Source organism: Argopecten irradians, chromosome 8 (assembly GCF_041381155.1).
Source record: "Argopecten irradians isolate NY chromosome 8, Ai_NY, whole genome shotgun sequence".
NCBI classification, from domain to species: Eukaryota; Metazoa; Mollusca; class Bivalvia; order Pectinida; family Pectinidae; genus Argopecten; species Argopecten irradians.
Window position 1 is genome coordinate 39,195,897 of NC_091141.1, and position 22,692 is coordinate 39,218,588.

Here is a 22,692-nt window from a genome sequence, read left to right on the forward strand (position 1 = left end):
GTAATTGTGTGTTATTTTTTATTCTGTTTTCTCTGATATCCTCTTTCTTTAGATATTTCAATGAGATGATTATTAAAATCTTAATTTGTCTATACATAAATAAAATTTTAATTATTTTTGCAATATATGTATATCTACAAAGCAATTTGGTTTTAAGATACAGCTATGTAAAATAAAATATTGTTGTTAATACATCATAAAAATGTTATGATAAAAAACAACAGTTTTTTAATTATATGCATTGAAATTTCTTAACAACAGATAATATGATGACATGATAAAGCACTAGGCCAGCTAAATAAAGTCTATAAAATTGAAATACTCTGTAAGTTGAAATTTATGACAAAGAGACAACAATTTAAAAAATATTCATTAAAGATGCTCCACCGCCGACAGATCACAAATGATATTGATCAGTTGAACAATAATTGGTGTTTAATAGTATGTCTATATATATATATATATATATATATATGTCTAATTAACACAAAAAATAATATAAAATGATTTATTTCGCCTTTGGTGCATGCGCAATCAGTACTTCATTCTATATAGGATATAGTGAGAAAGAATTTTTCGTGGGATGCAATTAATTATTTTTCATATTTTTAACTTGAAGTAAAATTAGAAGCTCAAACTTTTCAATGGTGGTAATGGTGTAAATTAAGTAACTTTTGTAACTGAAGAAAGATATAAAATCGTCTGCTCCTGGTTTTAATAGTGAAAAAATACCATTTGTCAGCGGTGGAGCATCTTTAATTAAAGCAATACTTTTTTTCCTCAAAAAAAAAGAAGAAGAGAAATTTTACAATCATATTTATTTTAAAGATACAAAATGGGTGAATTTATCAAAACCCAGTTTGATTTTTAATCCTAATATTTTGGCTTCTTATGCATTGAGAATGAGCAAAGAGAAAGAGGGTATGTTTTGGCAATATTCCTGGGTATCGACTTTCAATAAATAATATCACATTAATATCTTTAAAAAATTCCTGATTCTAAGTAAAACTGTTGTCCAGGAGAATGATATACATATATCACCAGATTAAACTTTAGCCTAATTAAATACTTACTAATTAGCATGCATGCTTACAAATGAAGCCTGATAATATGATCTAGAGCTGATTCAATACAGCAAAAACATGTAATACAATGTATAAGCACTTGTACTTACCCATTTTCAGTCTTTGCTGTTAATCTAATGTCAAAATGTTCACATGATAATTCTTCATATTTCTTAATTAAGCCCACCTTGTCCCCAGAAGTTAAATATATGAACCATAAAACAAGATTTCTTTTTTGATACAATACTAAATAGGTAGGTCAAAGGTCAAAATGTAGGTGATATTGACCTGCTTTTTAAGTAAGCCTGTGAAAAAAAAGTAGAGAACAAAAACCTAGACTGAAATGTGAAACAATATACTACCACTAATCCCTGTCTGAATTCTCAATTCACATGCAGATTCCAGTAATAGAGAGCTGCCATATTCGACCCAAAAAGCACACATGGCGCTTAAATAAAAGCAAATATGGGGGCGCTTAATAGAAACAATTTGGACTAGCCTTTCATGAAATTATTCTGCATATTAAGCCAAAAATTAATTACAAAACAAATCAGTAATGAAACCAACACAGTTTTCATATTTTCAGTCTGTATTGATGGAGGCATTTATTGGGTCGAATACGGAAATTAACAAATAAATCTAAATCTTATCTACGTAATTTATTGGAGTAATAGCAGTGTATTAATTACGATATAAGTACCCAGAACTTCCTAGTAAAGGTTTTCATCATTCTCTATAAAACCACGTATACAGTTCTCCTTTTCATGTTTGATACAAATATTAGCACAATGATGCCAGTAATTATAAAACTAAAGCTTCATATTACCGTGTGATGTTGAGCTCCTCTTCCATATCTAGTTTCACTTTTCTGAGCTGGTTGATGAGTTTTGGATCTGAACCATTCACCCAGGTGTAAACTACATCAATAGGTACTGGCAAACACAACCTGGTACATAGATTTTCTACCAATCAATATCAATATTACAATTTGGTACAAAGATTTTCAACCTATCAATACCATTGTTACAACTTACTTAGATACAGAGATTTTCAACCAATTAATATCAGTGTTACAAGTTAGATACAGATATTTTCAACCAATAAAATACCAGTTTAACAATCTGGTACATAAATTTTGGTTGTTGGTTTTTCTCTTGGTAGTTTGACTTTTTACCATCTAATTTGAAACCAGGCAAATTCTTAAATGCCCTTACAATCAAGACATAAAACTAATCAAACAAAACATATAGCAGTATTACACCCACCCTGGTACAAAGTAAGAAGCTAAATTTTATAGGATTGGTGGAGTCATGTTTTTTTGTTTTGCATTTATTGTTGTTGAGTCATGTATTGTTTAATGACACACATAATATAACTATTTCAAACTACCAACTCCAAAATTGATTACTTTTTCTCTGAAAGACTTCCCTGCCATATTGTCACTGAAGGAATTGAAAACTGCTGCATACTTTTCTTCGCTCCATTCCAAAACCGTCTAGAAGTATTTAAACAATGCACAAAATAAATGAATATCATAAATTTAACATTTCTGTTTAACTTTATTGTTGTTTACATTTTAATCTAAATATTTTTTTACAAAGTCAATCAAACATTCAACCAATTTGATGAGTTCATTGGCCCTAATGCTACATATGAATACAAAAGGCAACACATTTCATAGCACTAATTCTTCCACAAGCAGACTTATTCTGCAACAGATATATATAGCAGGGTTATGACAATTTAAACTGCTGATTAATTTGATTGATAGTACACTGGCAGTTTCAGTATCATGATATTAATCCCTATTGAGATTCCTCCTCTAGACTCTTTTATATTCGGACGTTTGAAGATGTCTCTCGTCGGAATCCCTACTCAAGCCTTCTAAACTTTATTCTGGAAAATCAAGTCAGGTTGACCTACCTCTTGTAAGGGTCTATTACAGAAATAATCCAACTGCAGTGGTTCCCATACTAGCACACATCGATAGTGGAGATATTTTCCTCTCAAAACGCACATACATTATGAAGTGACATGTATTGAAAACAAAGAACCATCTCATTTTGCAAACGATGTCTTGTTCTATCGCTACTTTGAGCAGCCATTTTGAACCCGGGACCCTCAGAATTCTAGCCGAGTGCTCTACCGACTGAGCTACCTGGTCACCGATGATCGACCCAGTCCAATCCCGTTACACTTATATTCAAAAACCGCAGTTTGAATTTATAATTTTAATTGTTTGTTTCATGTAATATACTTAAATGTCCTTCCTTTTTAAACAAAGACTTCTACTGCAAACATAGAACTAACAATTAAAAGCATTTCCTTTAATCAAAATGTTTAACAAGGGGGGAGTGTAACTCGAGTTACTTCCCCTTTCGGTGTTTACCTCTCCAAAATGGAATGCAGATATAACGACTAAGACTATGGCACAAATGACAATAAGCAATCCATATCGATGGGAAATGATGTCGTAGGCTTGCTTCTGTAACGCTTTCTGGAAATTGCTAGGCATCTTGCTTCTAACTCAGCATCTAGCAGCAGCCGACTGCTGTTATGGGAACCACTGCAGTTGGATTATTTCTGTCACCCTTACAAGAGGTAGGTCAACCTGACTTGATTTTCCAGAATAAAGTTTAGAAGGCTCGAGTAGGGATTCCGACGAGAGACATCTATCAGACGTCCGAATATAAAAAGAGTCTAGAGGAGGAATCTAAATAGGGATTATCATGATATATGTACAGTAAAATATATACCGACCTTCTACTTTGATTATTATATTCAAAAACCGGAGTTTGAATTTATAATTTTAATTGTTTGCTTCATGTAATATACTTAAATGTCCTTCCTTTTTAAACAAAGACTTCTACTGTAAACATAGAACTAACGATAAAAGCATTTCCTTTATTAGTGGTATCATGATCAAAATGTTTAACAAGGGGGAGTGTAACTCGAGTTACTTCCCCTTTCAGTGTTTACCTCTCCAAAATGGAATGCAGATATAACGACTAAGACTATGGCACAAATGACAATAAGCAATCCATATCGATGGGAAATGATGTCGTAGGCTTGCTTCTGTAACGCTTTCTGGAAATTGCTAGGCATCTTGCTTCTAACTCAGCATCTAGCAGCAGCCGACTGCTGCCATGGGCGCTTCCATTACACGTATGTCTACTTCCTGTTTGGATGATTACTTCCGGTTTAATTTTTTTATTTGCTAGCTATAAAGGAAGCCATTTATCATGATTGAAATTGATGAAAGCTATGTTTTTCACCTATTAGGCAATTTTTAATATCATTTGGTCAATTTCATCTTCAAAATATGATTTTCTGGGCTTTGCCAAATTATACGAAACTTCTTTGCTGATTATTTATTCAAAATCAAGATGGCGGCCCTCAGGGAAGCACTTGCTCTCCTAACTAATCCAGCCCCTATTTTCCAAGATCCCGAAGACAATGAAGATGGTTTGTGCATTATTTTATTCTTGGTATATATGTTTCATAATGATTTGGCCATTTGGATTAGAATAACGATAGTTTTTGCTAAAAAAAACTACCAACATGGATGGTCTCGACACGTGTTTTTCCCAGGACAGATGGGCAGTTTTCGTTTATTCGGAACAACCTGTTCGGCCGTTTGTTAAAATCATTATCTCATGTATAGATCCACACGGACCTGCATTTTTTTATTACAGGCCTGTGAAAATAATATAATATCAACAGGCCCATCTTTAATTCATAAACGAACTACTTGGTCCAACCTACTCCTACACGTGTATGAGATCTAGCTTATTCCACCCGATTACATTGGGTGGATGTTACACGAAGCAAAGTTAAAGAGTATCTCGTCGTGTTTACCTCTAACATTGTTGGATTAGGTCAAACCGTATACCAGTACAGCATATTCACTATGCCGCATGTACATACATACACTTTAGAAGTAAATTGGGCGCCACTCTCTCTGTATAATCATGATCATTTAAAGGAAGTCTCTGCAGGCCTGTGGTCAGTGTTTTTTCTCCTGAACTGTTCACAATTTTACTACGATATAGTTCAGGGGTGAATATAATGTCAGTAATAGTAACCCAGGAGTATCGAACGAGAGCACATTACCATTTAAGTTGCTAGAAATAAAACTTTGGACCGGTCACCTTAACATCTACCAAGGTCGCAACTGATGTAGTGTAAGTGGGATCTCTAGCCATTATTGCAAGAAGAATTTGCCTGGATTTCACAAATCAATATTTTTCTTTCAGATACAAATGCAAAAGTTGTTGGCAAAGCTGCTGAAGATGATGAAGATTATGAAGAAGGAAGTCGTTCATCAAGTCTACGCAAAAAGACGGCTTTAACAACAGCTGACTTTGGTGAAAAGTATGCTGGAAAGAAAACATCTAGGAAAAAAATGTCAAAATTTGGTAAGGCTTCTTGCTGGGATTTGTAAATTTTGTAGATCCTTAAATGTGTTTCTTGTTTAATAGATGAGCTGTAATATTGAACAAATTAAATAATTCATATTTTTGTTAAATATTAAAGTTTGATGAAAGAAACAAAAGAAAAAAATTGGTCCTACAAACAAAATTAACTTATTGGTATTTCATAGATCACTAGTATTTTGATGATCAGATCATCAAAATACTTAATTATACTGACATCATCATTTTGAAAAAAAAAATGATTTGAATTATCTAACATAGTGCTTGTGTATCTATGACAAGGAATATTTATGTTCTCATCAGGTGAAAGCAGTGATGAGCAAGAATCCGATGATGAAGAAGAGGGCCAGTTTGAAGATGATGAAATGGAGGATGATGATGCAGATTCCGAATCAGAGTCTGATAATAATGATGAGGTCGACGAAGATGAAGAAGACATTAAATCATTCCAGAATAAAATCAGCCAAGTGTCACAGTCAGCAAACTCAACATTCAGGTACCTGATATCATAATCAATTTCTTGACAAATTTTATCTTATAGGATCATAGGAAATTTTGATTGTTTGTCTAGTAAAAACTTTCACGATGGATTATTGAACTCATTTTATTTCTAGTAATATTGCCATTTATTATTTAAAATTTTTTCAGTGATTTCTAATAAATTAGAAATCCGCTAATCTCATAAAATGAATGAAAAGAAAATCTACTTTTTAGTCCTTTGGACTAATATTTAAACATTGAAAAGTTCATTTATAACCCAGATCTGTACTAGGTCATTTTTATTTTAATAGAAAGAATAAAACATAGCAAATAGAATTAAAATTCACGAGACTCCATCTGTTGATAATTGAAGTTAGATTATTTTAACAATCAAAAAACATTCCTTGCATCTTAATATCAACTTTTTTGAAACTTTAATATTGATTACCTTATGACTTGAATATTGTCTTCAGTTTTGCTGATGATGGCGACTATAGCAAGTATGCAGATATGGATGATGATGAAGACAACAGTGAAGGAGATGGAAGTGATGAAGATGATGATGAGGAAAGTGAAGAAGATGAAGATGACAGTGGTGATGAAGATATGGATGAAAGTATAGATGGTGATTAAATGATTTAAGATTCACATTTTAATTCATAGATTTATCTTGGATAAGTCTGGTCATTTTAAGGCTATTTCAGGAATATATCCACATTGAAGGAGCAGGAGGTCAATTCCCGTATTTCTAGTATGTAATGAAAATGTTTTAATAATATTTTATAATTGGTGGGGTCTTATGCCATTCCTTTGTGGATTATTTTGGAACACCCCTTAGATGACCTACTGTTAAACATTTGTCAATAATTACATATATGTATTCATTTTAACATTATAGATAGGTTTAATATCTGGTGACTGAAAATATGTTTGTTTTTAGCTGTGTACATATCGACTGATATGGCAGTGCATACATAACCAGAGATGCTATGTACATTGGAAACTATGACAGTAATTATAAGCTCTAAAGCGTGTTTTAGCTGTAGTATGTTAAAGCAGTACATACCTTTAACAGATATATGGCAGTATGTGCATTCATTTGGCAGCTTTGACAGACGTTTTAAAGCTAGTGGCATATGGAATTTTAAACTGGTATATAAGATGCAAAACTACTCATAGACTGTGAAAGTAAGATGATGATGAATTTTGTTATGGAAGAAAAAAAAAGGACAGAAATAATTTCTGCTAGAGCTATGTTTTTATAGCCCACCATCATCAGATGGTGGGCTATTCAAATCGCTTTTTGTCCGTGGTCCGTCCGTCCTTCCGTCCGTCCTTCCGTCCGTCCGTCCGTTAACAATTCTTGTTATCGCTATTTCTCAGAAAGCACTGAAGGGATCTTTCTCAAATTTCATATGTAGGTTCCCCTAGGGCCCTAGTTGTGCATATTGCATTTTGGGACCAATCGGTCAACAAGATGGCGGCCAGGCAGCCATCTTGGATTTTGATACTTAAAGTTTGTTATCGCTATTTCTCAGAAAGTACTGAAGAGATCTTTCTCAAATTTCATATGTAGGTTCCCCTAGGGCCCTAGTTGTGCATATTGCATTTTGGGACCAATCGGTTAACAAGATGGCCGCCAGGCAGCCATCTTGGATTTTGATACTTAAAGTTTGTTATCGCTATTTCTCAGAAAGTACTGAAGGGATCTTTCTCAAATTTCATATGTAGGTTCCCCTAGGGCCCTAGTTGTGCATATTGCATTTTGGGACCAATCGGTTAACAAGATGGCCGCCAGGCAGCCATCTTGGATTTTAATACTTAAAGTTTGTTATCGCTATTTCTCAGAAAGTACTAAAGGGATCTTTCTCAAATTTCATATGTAGGTTCCCCTAGGGCCCTAGTTGTGCATATTGCATTTTGGGACCAATCGGTTAACAAGATGGCCGCCAGGCAGCCATCTTGGATTTTAATACTTAAAGTTTGTTATCGCTATTTCTCAGAAAGTACTGAAGGGATCTTTCTCAAATTTCATATGTAGGTTCCCCTAGGGCCCTAGTTGTGCATAATGCGTTTTTGGATCGATCGGTCAACAAAATGGCCACCAGGCAGCCATCTTGGATTTTGATAGTTAAAGATTAATATCGCTATTTCTCACAAAGTACTGAAGGGATCTTTCTCATATTTCATATGTAGGTTTCCCTAGGGCTCTTGTTGTGCATAATGCGTTTTTGGATCGATCGGTCAACAAAATGGCCGCCAGGCTGCCATCTTGGAATTTGATAGTTAAAGTTTGTTATCGCTATTTCTCACAAAGTACTGAAGGGATCTTTCTCATATTTCATATGTAGGTTTCCCTAGGGCTCTTGTTGTGCATAATGCGTTTTTGGATCGATCGGTCAACAAAATGGCCGCCAGGCTGCCATCTTGGAATTTGATAGTTAAAGTTTGTTATCACTATTTCTCAGAAAGTATTGAATGAATCTGTCTCAAATTTCATATATAGGTTCCTCTATGGCCCTAGTTGTGCATATTTCGATTTGGGACCGATCGATTTACAAGATGGCCGCCAAGGAGCCATCTTGGATTTTGATAGTTGAAGTTTGTTACTGCTATTTCTCAGAAAGTACTGAAGCGATCTGTCTCAAATTTTATATGTAGTATGTTTGCAAAAGTTTGAAAAGCAGAGAAAAGATCCCTCTTTCCATTGTCAGACATAGATCATTCTTTGGTGGGCGCCAAGATCCCTCTGGGATCTCTTGTTAATAGCTGTGAATGTAAGATGGTGGTAAATTTTGTTTTGGAAGTAAACAAAAAAAGAGGACAAAAATGTCTGCTAACAATTATGTTACGATAGACTGTAAGAAGGCGGTGAACTTTGTTATGGAAAAAAAATAAGACTATAACAATGTCTACTAAAGATTATGTTTTTGACAGGATGTGAATGTATGATGCTAGTGAACTTTATTTTGGAAGTGAATAAGAGAAGACAAAAATAATTTCAACAAGAGATTATGTTTTGATAGGCTAACTAATTCATAGTCCTAACTCTTTTGATAAACACTTACCAGTTTTTTAGCCCACCATCATCAGATGGTGGGCTATTCAAATCGCCTTTCGTCCGTGGTCCGTCCGTCCTTCCGTCCGTCCGTCCTTCAGTCCGTCCGTTAACAATTCTTGTTACCGCTAATTCTCAGAAAGTGCTGAAGGGATCTTTCTCAAATTTCATATGTAGGTTTCCCTAGGACTCTAGTTGTGCATATTGCATTTTGGGACCGATCGGTCAACAAGATGGCCGACAGGCGGCCATCTTGGATTTTGATAGTTAAAGTTTGTTACCGCTATTTCTCAAGAAGTGCTGAAGGGATCTTTCTCAAATTTCATATAGGTTCCCCTAGGGCCCTAGTTGTGCATATTGCATTTTGGGACTGATCGGTCAACAAGATGGCCGACAGGCAGCCATCTTGGATTTTGATAGTTAAAGTTTGTTACCGCTATTTCTCAAAAAGAACTGCAGGGATCTTTCTCAAATTTCATATATAGGTTCCCCTAGGGCCATAGTTGTGCATATTGCATTTTGGGACTGATCGGTCAACAAGATGGCCGACAGGCAGCCATCTTGGATTTTGATAGTTAAAGTTTGTTACCGCTATTTCTCAAAAAGTACTGCAGGGATCTTTCTCAAATTTCATATATAGGTTCCCCTAGGGCCCTAGTTGTGCATATTGCATTTTGGGACCGATCAGTCGACAAGATGGCCGACAGGCGGCCATCTTGGATTTTGATAGTTAAAGTTTGTTACCGCTATTTCTCAAGAAGTGCTGAAGGGATCTTTCTCAAATTTCATATATAGGTTCCCCTAGGGCCCTAGTTGTGCATATTGCATTTTGGGACTGATCGGTCAACAAGATGGCCGACAGGCAGCCATCTTGGATTTTGATAGTTAAAGTTTGTTACCGCTATTTCTCAAAAAGAACTGCAGGGATCTTTCTCAAATTTCATATATAGGTTCCCCTAGGGCCATAGTTGTGCATATTGCATTTTGGGACTGATCGGTCAACAAGATGGCCGACAGGCAGCCATCTTGGATTTTGATAGTTAAAGTTTGTTACCGCTATTTCTCAAAAAGTACTGCAGGGATCTTTCTCAAATTTCATATATAGGTTCCCCTAGGGCCCTAGTTGTGCATATTGCATTTTGGGACCGATCGGTCGACAAGATGGCCGACAGGCGGCCATCTTGGATTTTGATAGTTAAAGTTTGTTACCGCTATTTCTCAAAAAGTGCTGAAGGGATCTTTCTCAAATTTCATATATAGGTTCCCCTAGGGCCCTAGTTGTGCATATTGCATTTTGGGACTGATCGGTCAACAAGATGGCCGACAGGCAGCCATCTTGGATTTTGATAGTTAAAGTTTGTTACCGCTATTTCTCAAAAAGAACTGCAGGGATCTTTCTCAAATTTCATATATAGGTTCCCCTAGGACCATAGTTGTGCATATTGCATTTTGGGACTGATCGGTCAACAAGATGGCCGACAGGCAGCCATCTTGGATTTTGATAGTTAAAGTTTGTTACCGCTATTTTCTCAAAAAGTACTGCAGGGATCTTTCTCAAATTTCATATATAGGTTCCCCTAGGGCCCTAGTTGTGCATATTGCATTTTGGGACCGATCGGTCAACAAGATGGCCGACAGGCGGCCATCTTGGATTTTGATAGTTAAAGTTTGTTACCGCTATTTCTCAGAAAGTACTGAAGGGATCTTTCTCAAATTTCATATGTAGGTTCCCCTAGGACCCTTGTTGTGCATATTGCATTTTGGGACCGATCGGTCAACAAGATGGCCGACAGGTGGCCATCTTGGATTTTGATAGTTAAAGTTTGTTACCGCTATTTCTCAAAAAGTACTGAAGGGATCTTTCTCAAATTTCATATATAGGTTCCCCTAGGACCCTAGTTGTGCATATTGCATTTTGGAACCGATCAGTCAACAAGATGGCTTGGATTTTGATAGTTAAAGTTTGTTACCGCTATTTCTCAAAAAGTACTGAAGGTATCGTTTACAAATTTCATATGAAGGTTCCCCAAGGACCCTAGTTGTGCATATTGTTAATTGGGACCGATCGGTAAACAAGATGGCCGACCGACGGCCATATTGGATTTTGATTGTTAAAGTTTGTTACTGCTATTTCTCAGAAAGTACTGAAGGTATCTTTCTCAAATTTTATGTGTAGGTTCCCCTTGTACCCTAGTTGTGCATAGTACCTTTTAGGACTGATGCATAATGCCTTTCGGGACTGATCGGTAAACAAGATGGCCAACCGGCCGCCATCTTAGATTTCATTGTTGAAGTTTGTTACCACTATTTCTTAGAAAGTACTATAGCGATCTGTCTCAAATTTTATATGTCATGTGTTTGAAAAAGTTTGAAAAGCAGGGAAAAGATCCCTCTTTCCATTGTCAGACATAGATCTTTCTTTGGTGGGCGCCAAGATCCCTCTGGGATCTCTTGTTTGATAATCAATGTTTAAAGAATTGCAACCTGATTATATTATTGTTTATGCATCAATGAAATAATAATAACACTATTTACTGCTTGTGTGTTTCAGATAATGAAGAGGTGGCCAAATTTTCTAAAGACGATGTGAACGTTGAGATAGAGAAAGGAAACGCTGCTAAAGCTCAGTTAGGTCAGTATACAGTAATGGGAATAATGTACGTACCACTTGATACACGATAACGTTAGTATGGAACTATTATTTCTATTGGTGATGAAATGACTTCAAAAGATGATATCCTGCACAAATGTCATTTGAATAGGGAGATTATAAATAGTTAGGATTCCACCACCACTGGAGATACTAGTCCCATACAAATGTTATCAGGTATAACGTGGTACAAAAAATCATGTTTAATATCCTTTGTGGAAACACAAAGAATAATCCACATGTTCCAGGTCCATGTTGCCAGGTATTTGGCTGTAGCTCTCATTATCAGTATATACAATGTGACTTGGTGGGATGTGGTTGTTCTGTGTCTCTACTCTAGCGGGATACTTCATTGGGATTGTACTATAAAAAAGGCAAAAGTTTCTACTATTGCAAAGAGGCACATCACAAATATACTGCAGTCTCCTAAAACATGCACACACTTCTTACACCCTAGCTGTTACTGTCATGACTGCCTAACCGTTGACAAATATGTAGTGTACTAGTTATCGCACGGCTGCAGTAGTTTGTTCGGTGTGTACTCGGACTATATATTCATAGGTAACATTTTGGTATCTTCCTTTCCACGATAAAACCAAAACGAAACATCATGGCAGATGTAAGCTGCGATGACGTAGCTCTCAACAACGGACGGAAGATTACTGAAAGATGGTCGTCGTCAGAGCTACAATTCCGTCCCATTTACCGTAGTGTTGCAAAACATCCAGCTGTGAAATGTTACATTTCACGTGTGTTATGTAATTTTGTAATTAAATTCAAAAATATCGAACATTTTTAAACATAAAATGACTATTTATTTACCCACCGCCATGTCTAAATTTTATTTTGAAGCACTTTTAAATGGCTCACATCGACACGGCTCACTTGGCCGCCATGTATGGTTCTCGTTAGAATGTCTTGCGCTCCAAATATGGCAACTAGTACCATATATAGAATGACCTACAAATTTTCACTACGAAAGAAATATAGTCTAATGTCAAAAAGTTTTTGACATGAACTTTAAAAAAATCTTTTTCGTTAAATTCTAAATAATACTAGACATTTGTTCAGTTTAAACCATGTTTATTCCAAGTTTCTTGGCTTTTTTAAAATTTTAAACATATTTTACCTGGTGAGTGTTTCATTTGGTCACGGTTTCCGGTGAATCAAACATGGGGGCTTATTTGAGTAGTATTATACATATGTTATGTTTGCCATGGATTTTACCACTAACATTTGATGAAATGCAGTATCGTATCCCGAACGCTCTCTTCGGTGGATACACCATTCGAAAACATATGACCGAGTTTGTTAGCGTAGGGCGCTGCCATGTTTATTGACAAAGTCTCGTGTATCCTGAACTATCTTGAGATTACTACAGTGTATAACAAGCCACGCCTACTTTATTAATCGCTATAGAAATTCTAAATATAGCCCCAGTACACACCGAACAACTACTGCAGCCGCGCTATAACTACTACACATTATTCGTCAACGGTTAGGCAGTCACGACAGTAATAGATCGTTAATATAATCAACCTACCAATCCACTGTAGACAAGTTGTTGTTCTCCATGTACTCAAGGAAAACAAAAAATCTCTCAGTTATCTCACAATTCAGAAGTGTTTGAATTTAACTTGAATAAGAATGGTTTGATTTGTCTTTCGTTTATCATATTTGAATATGAATGATATGCTATGTAATATATATTATGTTGAAATGATTTAAATTCTTTTAGGTATATGGGATTCTCTGTTGGAAAATCGAATCAAGCTCCAGAAAGTTGTTGGATTAGTCAATCAGCTTCCACAGCCTGACACCTGGGGGACATTCGAGGAAAACTCGGAAAAGGGAGACAAATTTACAGAGACGTCACTCACAGGTACAACTTTAGGATATATTCAGCCTTAATTTCATCGAAAGTGTTAAAAGTTTTTCACATGATTTCTTGAAATAAAAACTTTAATAAAATAGGTTTACTTTTATACATTACGTGCAAAGATATGAAAAGGTACACTCAATCATTTAAAGCACTAATTTTAGGATCCTTAAGTTCTGTAAAGCTTATTTTAAACCAGAATGTACCATCATATAGATGGTTATTTTCGTGAGGATGGCATTTTTGTGATTTCATGGGACATTGCTAAGATTACGAACATTTTATGTGCAAATACTCTTAAAGTCATATCGTGACAATATAAAACGGCTTGAATTTTATTTTCTCGTTTTTGAATCAAGTCATAAAATTTTTTGACCTGCTAATATAACCAGCTATACAATATTGTAACTTTTGAAACAATGTTTTATCATTGATACTTTTCTCCACAGCCCAGGCCAGTCTGAGGAACCTTCTAGATAAACTCTTACAGCTCCAAGCAGTTCTGTTACTCCAGTATCCAGAGACAAAACGCGTTGTTTTGGGAACAGATGCTACAGCCAAGTAAGACTTTATAGATAAAGAAATAATAAACAAAAAGAGAAATCATATTGATGTTAATGGATGGTCCGATGTATTTTAGTGTTATGCTTTTGTCCTTCCATCTTCAATGATAAAACTAGAGCTTTATTCCTTGATTTTGTGTGTGCACATGACCAGAAAGAGTAGGGGTAGTGATTTGGCTGTTATTTCAGTGGGTAGCACTATAAAAGCATAGGAAAGAGTATCATTATCACAAGGAGACACAACACTGATATACCACAGCCTCCCAAAACACACTATCACAAGGAGACACACACTAAAATACCCACAACCTGACAAATCACACTATCACAAGGAGATTACTAACACTAAACATTACCAAGCGCTCTCCATAAAAACACACTATCACAAGGAGATATAAAACTGACATACCACAGCCTTCCAAAACACACTATCACAAGGAGATACAACACAAACATACCACAGCCTTCCAAATCATACACCCACTCACCATACACATCACATACATGGGAGTCGGTCTGTAAGTGATTAAAGCTGTAAATAAATTCAGCATAATTAACCAATCAAATTCTTCCCCTGAATATGATGATTTATCTTTTGATATAGGACAGACCGGGCAAACAAACCAGAAGATGATGATGATGAGGAAATTACCAGTGAATCAGAAACTGAAGAGACAGGAGAAAGTCTGAAGTCACTGATACAAAAAGCTGGGGTCAAACGCAAGTTAAATCAAGATGAGTACTCGGACACACTGACAAAAAGACACAAAGATTTTCTTGGGTTTAGGTAAGTAAATATAAAATTGTGGTAAAGTTATGATTACTGACATCAACAACTGACTTCAAGCATTGTTGAGATTGTTCTTTGTTAAACTCTAGAATGATAATGTATTCTAACATTATGTTCACTCCCAGACAACTCTCTCAGATTGATAGACTATTTAAAACTTATTTACTTATACACTTATTTAGATAATGAATACAGAACACTTTGAATACAAATTAAGTTATATTTATCGAACCTTACTCTTTGGTTATTTAGTGAATCATTAGTCTGGGATCTAAACACTTTGAATAATGCAACTAAATGAGTTTGACATGATACAGTTCACCTGTTTACAATTGTAAGATAATATTCAAAATTGTTTTCTTGTAGTGTTGGTAACAGCCATGTGAACTGCATGTTTTTACCTGAGGCTGTAGGCTGAGGGGAAAAGTTCACATGGCCTCAGTGAAAACAGTTTACATAATCGGTACCAACACTTTGGAAAAACAATTTTGACTGTCGGCTGATCAGGCATAAAACAGTTCAGTTATTTGATCAGTATAGTGGAAATAAAAGAAATAAAATTTAGTTTGTTTGTAAAAACAGTCAGTTCCCCACTGTTTGTCATATGCCATAAATTTGCTAATCTGTATATATTTCTATTCTTGTTTAAATAAAAAATATTTATACAATTTATTTTGAAAATATATTAAAATTGACTGGGCTCTTCATCGTTTTAATAATTACTCGCACTAAAAATTAAGTGCACCGTTGAAACTGGCAATATCATAAATCTGCAGCCATCTTAACTCTTATAACTGGGTGCATTCGAATGATTCGAACATTGTGATCAGTTAGCAGTCTGTATATATCATTCACGATAAATTGCGTGACCATTTAAAAATTTGACGATAGCAAATTAATCTATTTAGGACACAAACAAAAATTGTAAATATGTGTTCATATAGATAGTAAGATAGTATTACAGTTCATAGTCTTCCATACTCGATACTCAGGGGATTCAGATCACTTATGATCTCTACAACCCTGGACTATCTCATAATAAAACTGAAGGCAACAGAACAGAGCAGGTAATTCAGTCCTTTCATGTACATCAAAAGAGCCATATAACGGTTCACTGTTGTTGACTGTGTGGCTTTGATGTTAGGCGTCGCTCTCTCTGTATCTTAAAAAGAAATAATTTCGCATACCTGTGGTTTGTAAAATGTTTTCCACTGAGCTGCCTACAATTCCACTGCGAGATAGTCCAGGGGTGTAGAGATCGTAAGTGATTGGAATCCCTGGAGTATCGCGGGTGAGAGTCTTCATAAATCTCATTCTTGTGATATTGTCGTGAAGTCTCATTCTAGTTGTAAATTACCAATACTGTAAATTGATGTTGTTGATGTTTTGACAGAAACACGTCCATACAGAAATGGTATGATAGAACTCGTCTGGTCAGCGGAAAGGTCAACAGTAAATCCTTCAGCAGTTTTGACCAGTCCGCCTTGAAACAGATTGAACAGGTAAGTATGCAGAACTTAAATCTGTTTTACCTTCCAAAGGAGAAATATATGGAAGGCGTTAACAGAAGAGTTCAGGAAGTCCTGTGGGTCTATTGTCGGATACTGATATTACAAAAGAAACATATTACAAAGGTGTTAACTGAAGAGTTCAAAAAGTCCTGTGGGTCTGTTATCGGATACAGATGGAACAGAGAGCAGGTATCTGTACATGCAAAGATGTATAGTACTCAGAATTCCTGATTTACCTGTCATCGAGGACTTTAGATATGCCATAAGCATCTCTGACATCTCTCACATTTCTTTATAACCTACAGATTCTTGGTGATAAAGAACGTCTGATCAAGAGGACACAACTCAAGAGGTCTGTGTTTCGTGTACTAGGGACAGTGGAAAGTACCAACAAAGAGGAGACAACTCCTGACCAGGTATGTGACTTATATTTATAGCATATTAAATTTTCTGAATCTTATTCTCAAACTCAGCCTCAGAGTAGCCTACCCTCAAAACTTCTCATAAGAGAACTTCTTTATGTATTGAAAATATGTAAAATTAAGATAAAAGGGAAGAAAAATTATTATCATATACTTTTGGATTTTTCCTTTGAAATTCTAAATATTTTAGTTCTACATCTATCATATGTAAATTCTGGAGGAGATATATGAACTCCTGTGACTTGCTTAAACTTTAGTAGATCTTTGAAGGCTAAAGAAATAAATATTATGTGTAAAATATTTCTCTACATGTCCGCATTTTCAGCAAATCTCATCAGACTTGGACAATCTAAAGAATTATGATGCTGAAATATTTGATGATAGTGACTTCTACCACCAGCAACTGAGAGAGTTAATTGAACGCAAAGCTGCAGATACCGACAACCCTGTTGCTCTAAGCAGGTAAAATATTGTTACAAATTGCAATGTTCATCGCCTTTCATTTTTTGAAGCGTCTCTTCCCCTTTTTGAGTCCTCAATTTTAATTACTCAGGTATAAATAAAGACCAAAACTTCACAAAAACTGTATAACCCATGATCATTTCACAGAAAATATTCTTCTGAAGGTAATATTTTCGTCAAGCCTTGGTTTGGACATTCATGGTTTCATTGTCACACCCTGCCAACCAATCCTAGCCGTGTCCCCAATTTTACTAGTACAGTGGACCCTCGATAATCTGGACACCTCCGTTCCCAGACTTAACCGTCCGGATTACGAGTTTTCCTGTATACCTGTGATATTGTCATTATCCATTTATTAATAACCATCAGAAACAATTTTGTTCCGATGGTCGCAAAGAATGGGACAGTAAGACAGAACTCTTTATATATTTGGTGTACTACTGTAATGTAATACATATTTAAGGAGATCTTACAGATTCATTTCTCCTTCAATGATAAATGAGGAAGGTGAAACTATGTGTTGTTTTTCTGGCGGTGACTATGGCATTAGTGACAACAATTGCATTAAAGTCAAATTTTGACCAAGTTTCAGTTCAATCAGATGTGATTAACTTTGTCAGTGGTTGACTAGAATGCCATTGTTCCTGGTGCCACCACCACTAAGTTCATCACATCTAATTGAACTGAAACTAGGTCGAGTTAATCCCAAAATCAGTCAGACCACTTGGAAAAGAGTAAGTTAGATATTTAAAATGGTTCTGCTTTTTTGGGGCTAAAAAGCTATAATTTTGAGAGTTTGCATGAAATGACTTGACACACACTGCTGCCAACCCAATCCTAGCCAAGTCCCCAATTTTACTCGTATTCTTGCAATTGTGTTTTTGTCATGCTCCATTTATTAATAACCACCAGAAACACTTTTGTTCCGGTGGTCGCAAAGAATGGGACAGTAAAACAGAACTCTTTATACATCTCCTGTCCTACTGTAATGTAGTACATATTTAAGGAGATCTAACAGGTTTAACAAACTGATTGGGATATGTTTTCATTTTTAGCCATGCTGTAAAATAATAAATTAGCTTGTATGCAAACAATTTACAAATCAATGTCCATCCTTTCTTAACATGTATTCCTGTTGTTTACTTTCTAAAAATAATTATTTCCTGCCTTGGGGGTGTAACAGCAAATCTCAACATTGAGGGAAATTCATGAATGTCCAACCCTCTGCAAACCATGAGTTGGAATTTCATGAATTTCTCTTTAATGGTTTCGTGCTACACCCTGCCGGCCAATCATTGCCAAATTCCCAGTTTTTAGGTCATCTGACACGAAGGGTCAGGATGACCTATTGTACATTCATGAATTATTCCTTAGATAAAGGTTTTGTGCTACACCCTGCCTACTTATCCTTAATTAATTCTTAATTTTATTTTTATACTTCTGTTTTTGTCATGCTCCATTTATTAATAACCACCAGAAACACTTTTGTTCCGGTGGTCGCAAAGAATGGGACAGTAAAACAGAACTCTTTAGATATCTTGTGTCCTACTGTAATGTAGTACATATTTAAGGAGATCTGACAGGTTTATCAAATACTTGGGATGTATTATTTTAGCCGTACTGCAAACATGTTTAAAAATAAAATTGGCTTGTTTGCTCACAATATACAAATCATTTTCATCACTTCTGTATTCTTTGTTTACTTTCTAGGCATTGGTTAGAAATTCAGAAAATGAGAAAAAAGTTGAAGAAAAACGTGGATACAAAAGCAAGTAAAGGCCGCAAAACAAGGTAATGGATTGTTCCTATTTATATCCTCCACAACGAAGTTGGAGGGGGAGGGGGTAAGGGGTTATTGGATTCATAGCGTTGTTTGTCCGTCTCTCGTGTCTTTCGTGGTCTTGGTTGTCAGACGATAAATCTAGCGATTGATGGATTTTGTTGAAACATCATCTTACAATGGCAGCTTATGAGTAGTCAAAAGGTCAACTACAAAGGTCACTTTTACTGAAAATAGATTTCTTTTGGCAAAGGTGATGATTACTGTGCTGATTCTATCATATAACTTGGGAGGATCGGCAGGGGACATGTCGCATCAGCATCATTCGGAATCATTGTTCTAAATTATCGCCTGTCCATCTGCCCGTGACTTGCAACTTTAATGTCGGGCAGACATTTTTTTCCATGTAGCTGGTCCTTTGACCAGCAACTTTTTAGTTTTGATAGACATGTAAACAAAAAATAGCCGTAGAATTGTAGAAAGATTGAAGATCAAATAAGGTTCTGATATGTACATTTTGATATGGAGTTTTTGACCTAGAACTGAAGTGTTTTAATGTGTATTGCTTTGTTGATTTGTTTGTTAGTAGAACTTTTACTTTGCTAGTAATTATATAAACTACAAGAATGAATTGTAACTTTGTGAGGACCAGTAACTTTAGTTCAGGACTGGTAAATCATAGGGTCAGCCGGTCCTCAGGACCAGCAGGAAAATATCCTTAAGGGAGAACACTGCTTGGAATGCTCGTCTTGTTTCTGGAACTCCATCTCTCATTAACCATAGAAGTCTTAAAAGCTACTTAGTAACTATTTGACTAGTAGCTACAATTTAGAAGTCAAAATTTATATTGATATGAAGATATCAGGGTTCGTGTTCCTTTGATGAAATAATGAATTTAATCTCTTGGTCGCACAGACAGAGTTTGTTTTATAAAAGTTGATGTTGTATTTCACAGAATGTATAGGAGATAATATACTAATGTGATAATCTTTTCCTATCAGATATGAAGTCCATAAAAAGTTAATTAACTTCATGGCTCCTGAGGACCGATGTTCTTGGACTGACGAGTCAAGGTAACCAAATTAATTTAAAATGTTTCACTGTTTATGCTTTCTAAACTTTTGTACTATTTCGCATCTTCATTATTTTCAATATATTTGCTAATACATCAATTTGTAATCAAGGTTTTCATGCTAAAGGTCGTGCATTTATATACACACTGTATTTTTTTAATAATAATATTCGCTTAACATGTGAATTTACATTCAAGCTCCCAGTATCTGATGAAAGAGAACTGATAAACAGTAATTTTTGGAACAAAAACATTATCTATTGAGAATAAAATCACTTAATTTTGGTGAATTTTGTTTAGTGTCCCATCTTAAGGATAAAATAAAATTAAAAATAAAGAAAGAAAAAATATTCAACACTATGACTTATTGATATTCTTTTCTTTTAAAAACAGGGATGACCTTTTCAAGTCGTTATTCGGTAAACGATCACAGCCGTCCTCATCAGTACCTGTGAATGCGAACAGTACAGCTGTGAAATAGCTGACCCTCAACTGTTTATCAACATTATAGCCAAAAAAGATTATATAGCTATCAATAAAAAAAAACTGCATCATTATAAACTTGTGTGTATCTTGGTTCTTTATTCTTTTATGCTTGAATGGACACGAATGACATTCACAAATCACCATGATACAGAATCATGGGTATTTTAGTGCTTTCCACGCCAGACATTTTGTGCTAAAATTAAATATGATTGTGCTTATAATATTTTCTACATAACGTTAGTGGACCTATAACTATTATTTTGAATATGCAAATTCACCGCTGCATTAAGCTGTTCAAAATCAATTTTGCACCAAAATCAGAATGTTTACAGAATTAGCACTCCACTACCCTGGCATTTCAAATGTGATATCATGTCATTAGGTAGGGTCTACTTAGGCCCAAAAAGGTTATGATTGGTTTGGGACTGGTTTGGTTGCTTAAAGATGCTCCACCGCTGACAAAGCATAAATGATATTCATCATTTGAACAATAATTGGTGTTTAATTGTGTATGTATATGTCATATTAACACAAAAAAATAATACAAAATTATTTATTTTGCCTTTGTTGCATGCGCAATTAGTACTTCATTCCATATAGGATATAGTGCCACAGATTTTTTTTGGGATGCAATTAATTATTTTTCATATTTTTAACTGGAAATAAAATTAGCAGTTCAAACTTTTCAATGGTGGTAATGGTGTAAAGTAAGTAACTTTTGTAACTGAAGAAAAATACTGAATCGTCTGCTCCTGTTTTTGAGAGTGAAAAAATACCATTTGTCAGCCGTGGAGCATCTTTAAAGTACAAACAAATTAACACTTTTCGAAATTTTATCCCTCCTGATTTTTCAACACTGGCTACATTGGGAAAGATTATGACTCAATTCCTCTTTATACCATCAGAACTAAGTATAGCATTTCTTGTTAGCACCAATTGGTATTAATACCATAATAATGAGGGGAGATAACTCTGATGTTGTTATGAGGGTTTGGTAGGAGTAATAAGCTCTTGTTACATTGGAAACAATCAACTTTGCAGTTTATTTGAAAGCAAATCAGTAGCAATGAGAGATAGAAAAAATGAAAATCCAGCTCGAGAAAGTATGGAAAGGTAAGGACCAAGACATCAACAGTTCACTTGAGATTCTCATCATCTTTTCAGAAGTGTTTAACAATTTGGTTCAAGGGTCATTCCTAGACGATGTTGTAGACAATTGAAACAGTTGAGAATTATGCTGAAAAACATCTAAACCACAAGGATGCATTTTGTTTACACATCCAATGACAGCAGGGTCATTTATAGCTGCAACATTGTAGCTCAAAAGACTTAGACAGAAAATGGTGTCGTCTTTTAGAAAGGCCGAAAGGTATAGTAGGCCTGGTACGTATATTCGTTCTAGGCCATTAAGGGATATGCCATGTTTAGAAGGTGGAACCATTTGGCCACAAAGATGTCCATTGCAGGATATATTTTGGTTAAGTGTTTTGCCTTTCGATAATATATACAGTAATATAATTTAGGGACAGTGTAAGATAATATATCACTGTCAGTGAATGTTCATTATAATCAATCAGGATTGCTAAACCTACATGTAACTTAGAAAATGGAATAATAAACCACATTAAATAAAACATTATTTTGATACCATTTTGGATAAAAAATGGAACCCTGCCATATACCTCTACTGAGCAACTTTTATTTGGTCATAACACATGCCCCTTGAACCTTTCAAATCTTAAAACATATTTCAAGGGTTGGTTAAAGGCCCACTACCTTTCAAAAAAAAAAAAGTTTCATAAAAGCATTAATAACATAAGGAAATGTACATCGATGGCTTAAGATGAGGCTAAATTACCAAACAAATGCAAGATTCCCAGCGTAAACTATTTTTTTATGTTAACAGTGAAGATTCATTTCGCTGTTTAGCCGTCTGGCTCAGTGATAGTCAACTAACGCTCGGTAATTAGGACGACGGCGGGAAACATAATACGACCCGCGTTATGAAAATTAACATTTCATTTATTTAAATTTAATTT

General features: G+C 35.2%; 2 protein-coding genes across 3 annotated transcripts in view; one reads left to right on the forward strand and one right to left on the reverse strand.

The window, feature by feature from the left end:
- The window catches only part of LOC138329894 (N-acetylglucosamine-1-phosphotransferase subunits alpha/beta-like), a 34,243-nt gene extending 29,961 nt beyond the window's left edge, over positions 1–4,282 (reverse strand). The window contains 3 exon segments of the mRNA XM_069277181.1: positions 1,891–2,011; positions 2,475–2,559; positions 4,044–4,282. Coding sequence (XP_069133282.1) covers positions 1,891–2,011; positions 2,475–2,559; positions 4,044–4,169 — 332 coding nt within the window. The 5' untranslated portion in view covers positions 4,170–4,282.
- Positions 4,283–4,364: 82 nt separating this feature from the next.
- LOC138330328 (protein AATF-like) lies at positions 4,365–20,728 on the forward strand. Of its 2 annotated transcripts, none has more exons than XM_069277870.1 (14): positions 4,365–4,529; positions 5,321–5,482; positions 5,804–5,996; positions 6,454–6,605; positions 11,590–11,670; positions 13,427–13,570; positions 14,017–14,128; positions 14,735–14,917; positions 16,314–16,422; positions 16,737–16,846; positions 17,169–17,315; positions 19,026–19,106; positions 20,097–20,168; positions 20,561–20,728. In XM_069277870.1, exons 1-14 carry the CDS (start codon positions 4,451–4,453, stop codon positions 20,646–20,648), a joined length of 1,713 nt encoding a protein of 570 aa, XP_069133971.1. In that variant the 5' UTR covers positions 4,365–4,450; the 3' UTR covers positions 20,649–20,728. The 2 variants fall into 2 exon arrangements, with proteins under 2 accessions (XP_069133971.1, XP_069133972.1); XM_069277871.1 differs by having other exon boundaries at positions 4,377–4,529; positions 16,737–16,847; positions 17,179–17,315.
- Positions 20,729–22,692: the final 1,964 nt, after the last annotated feature.

What these genes read in the sequence shown, in the direction of transcription:
- LOC138330328 (XM_069277870.1), top strand. Translation starts at nt 4,451, where the DNA reads ATGGCGGCCCTCAGGGAAGCACTTGCTCTCCTAACTAATCCAGCCCCT. An exon ending in TCAGCAAACTCAACATTCAG is followed by an intron (nt 5,997 to 6,453) that starts GTACCTGATATC and finishes TATTGTCTTCAG; the next exon opens with TTTTGCTGATGATGGCGACT. An exon ending in GGAACAGATGCTACAGCCAA is followed by an intron (nt 14,129 to 14,734) that starts GTAAGACTTTAT and finishes CTTTTGATATAG; the next exon opens with GACAGACCGGGCAAACAAAC.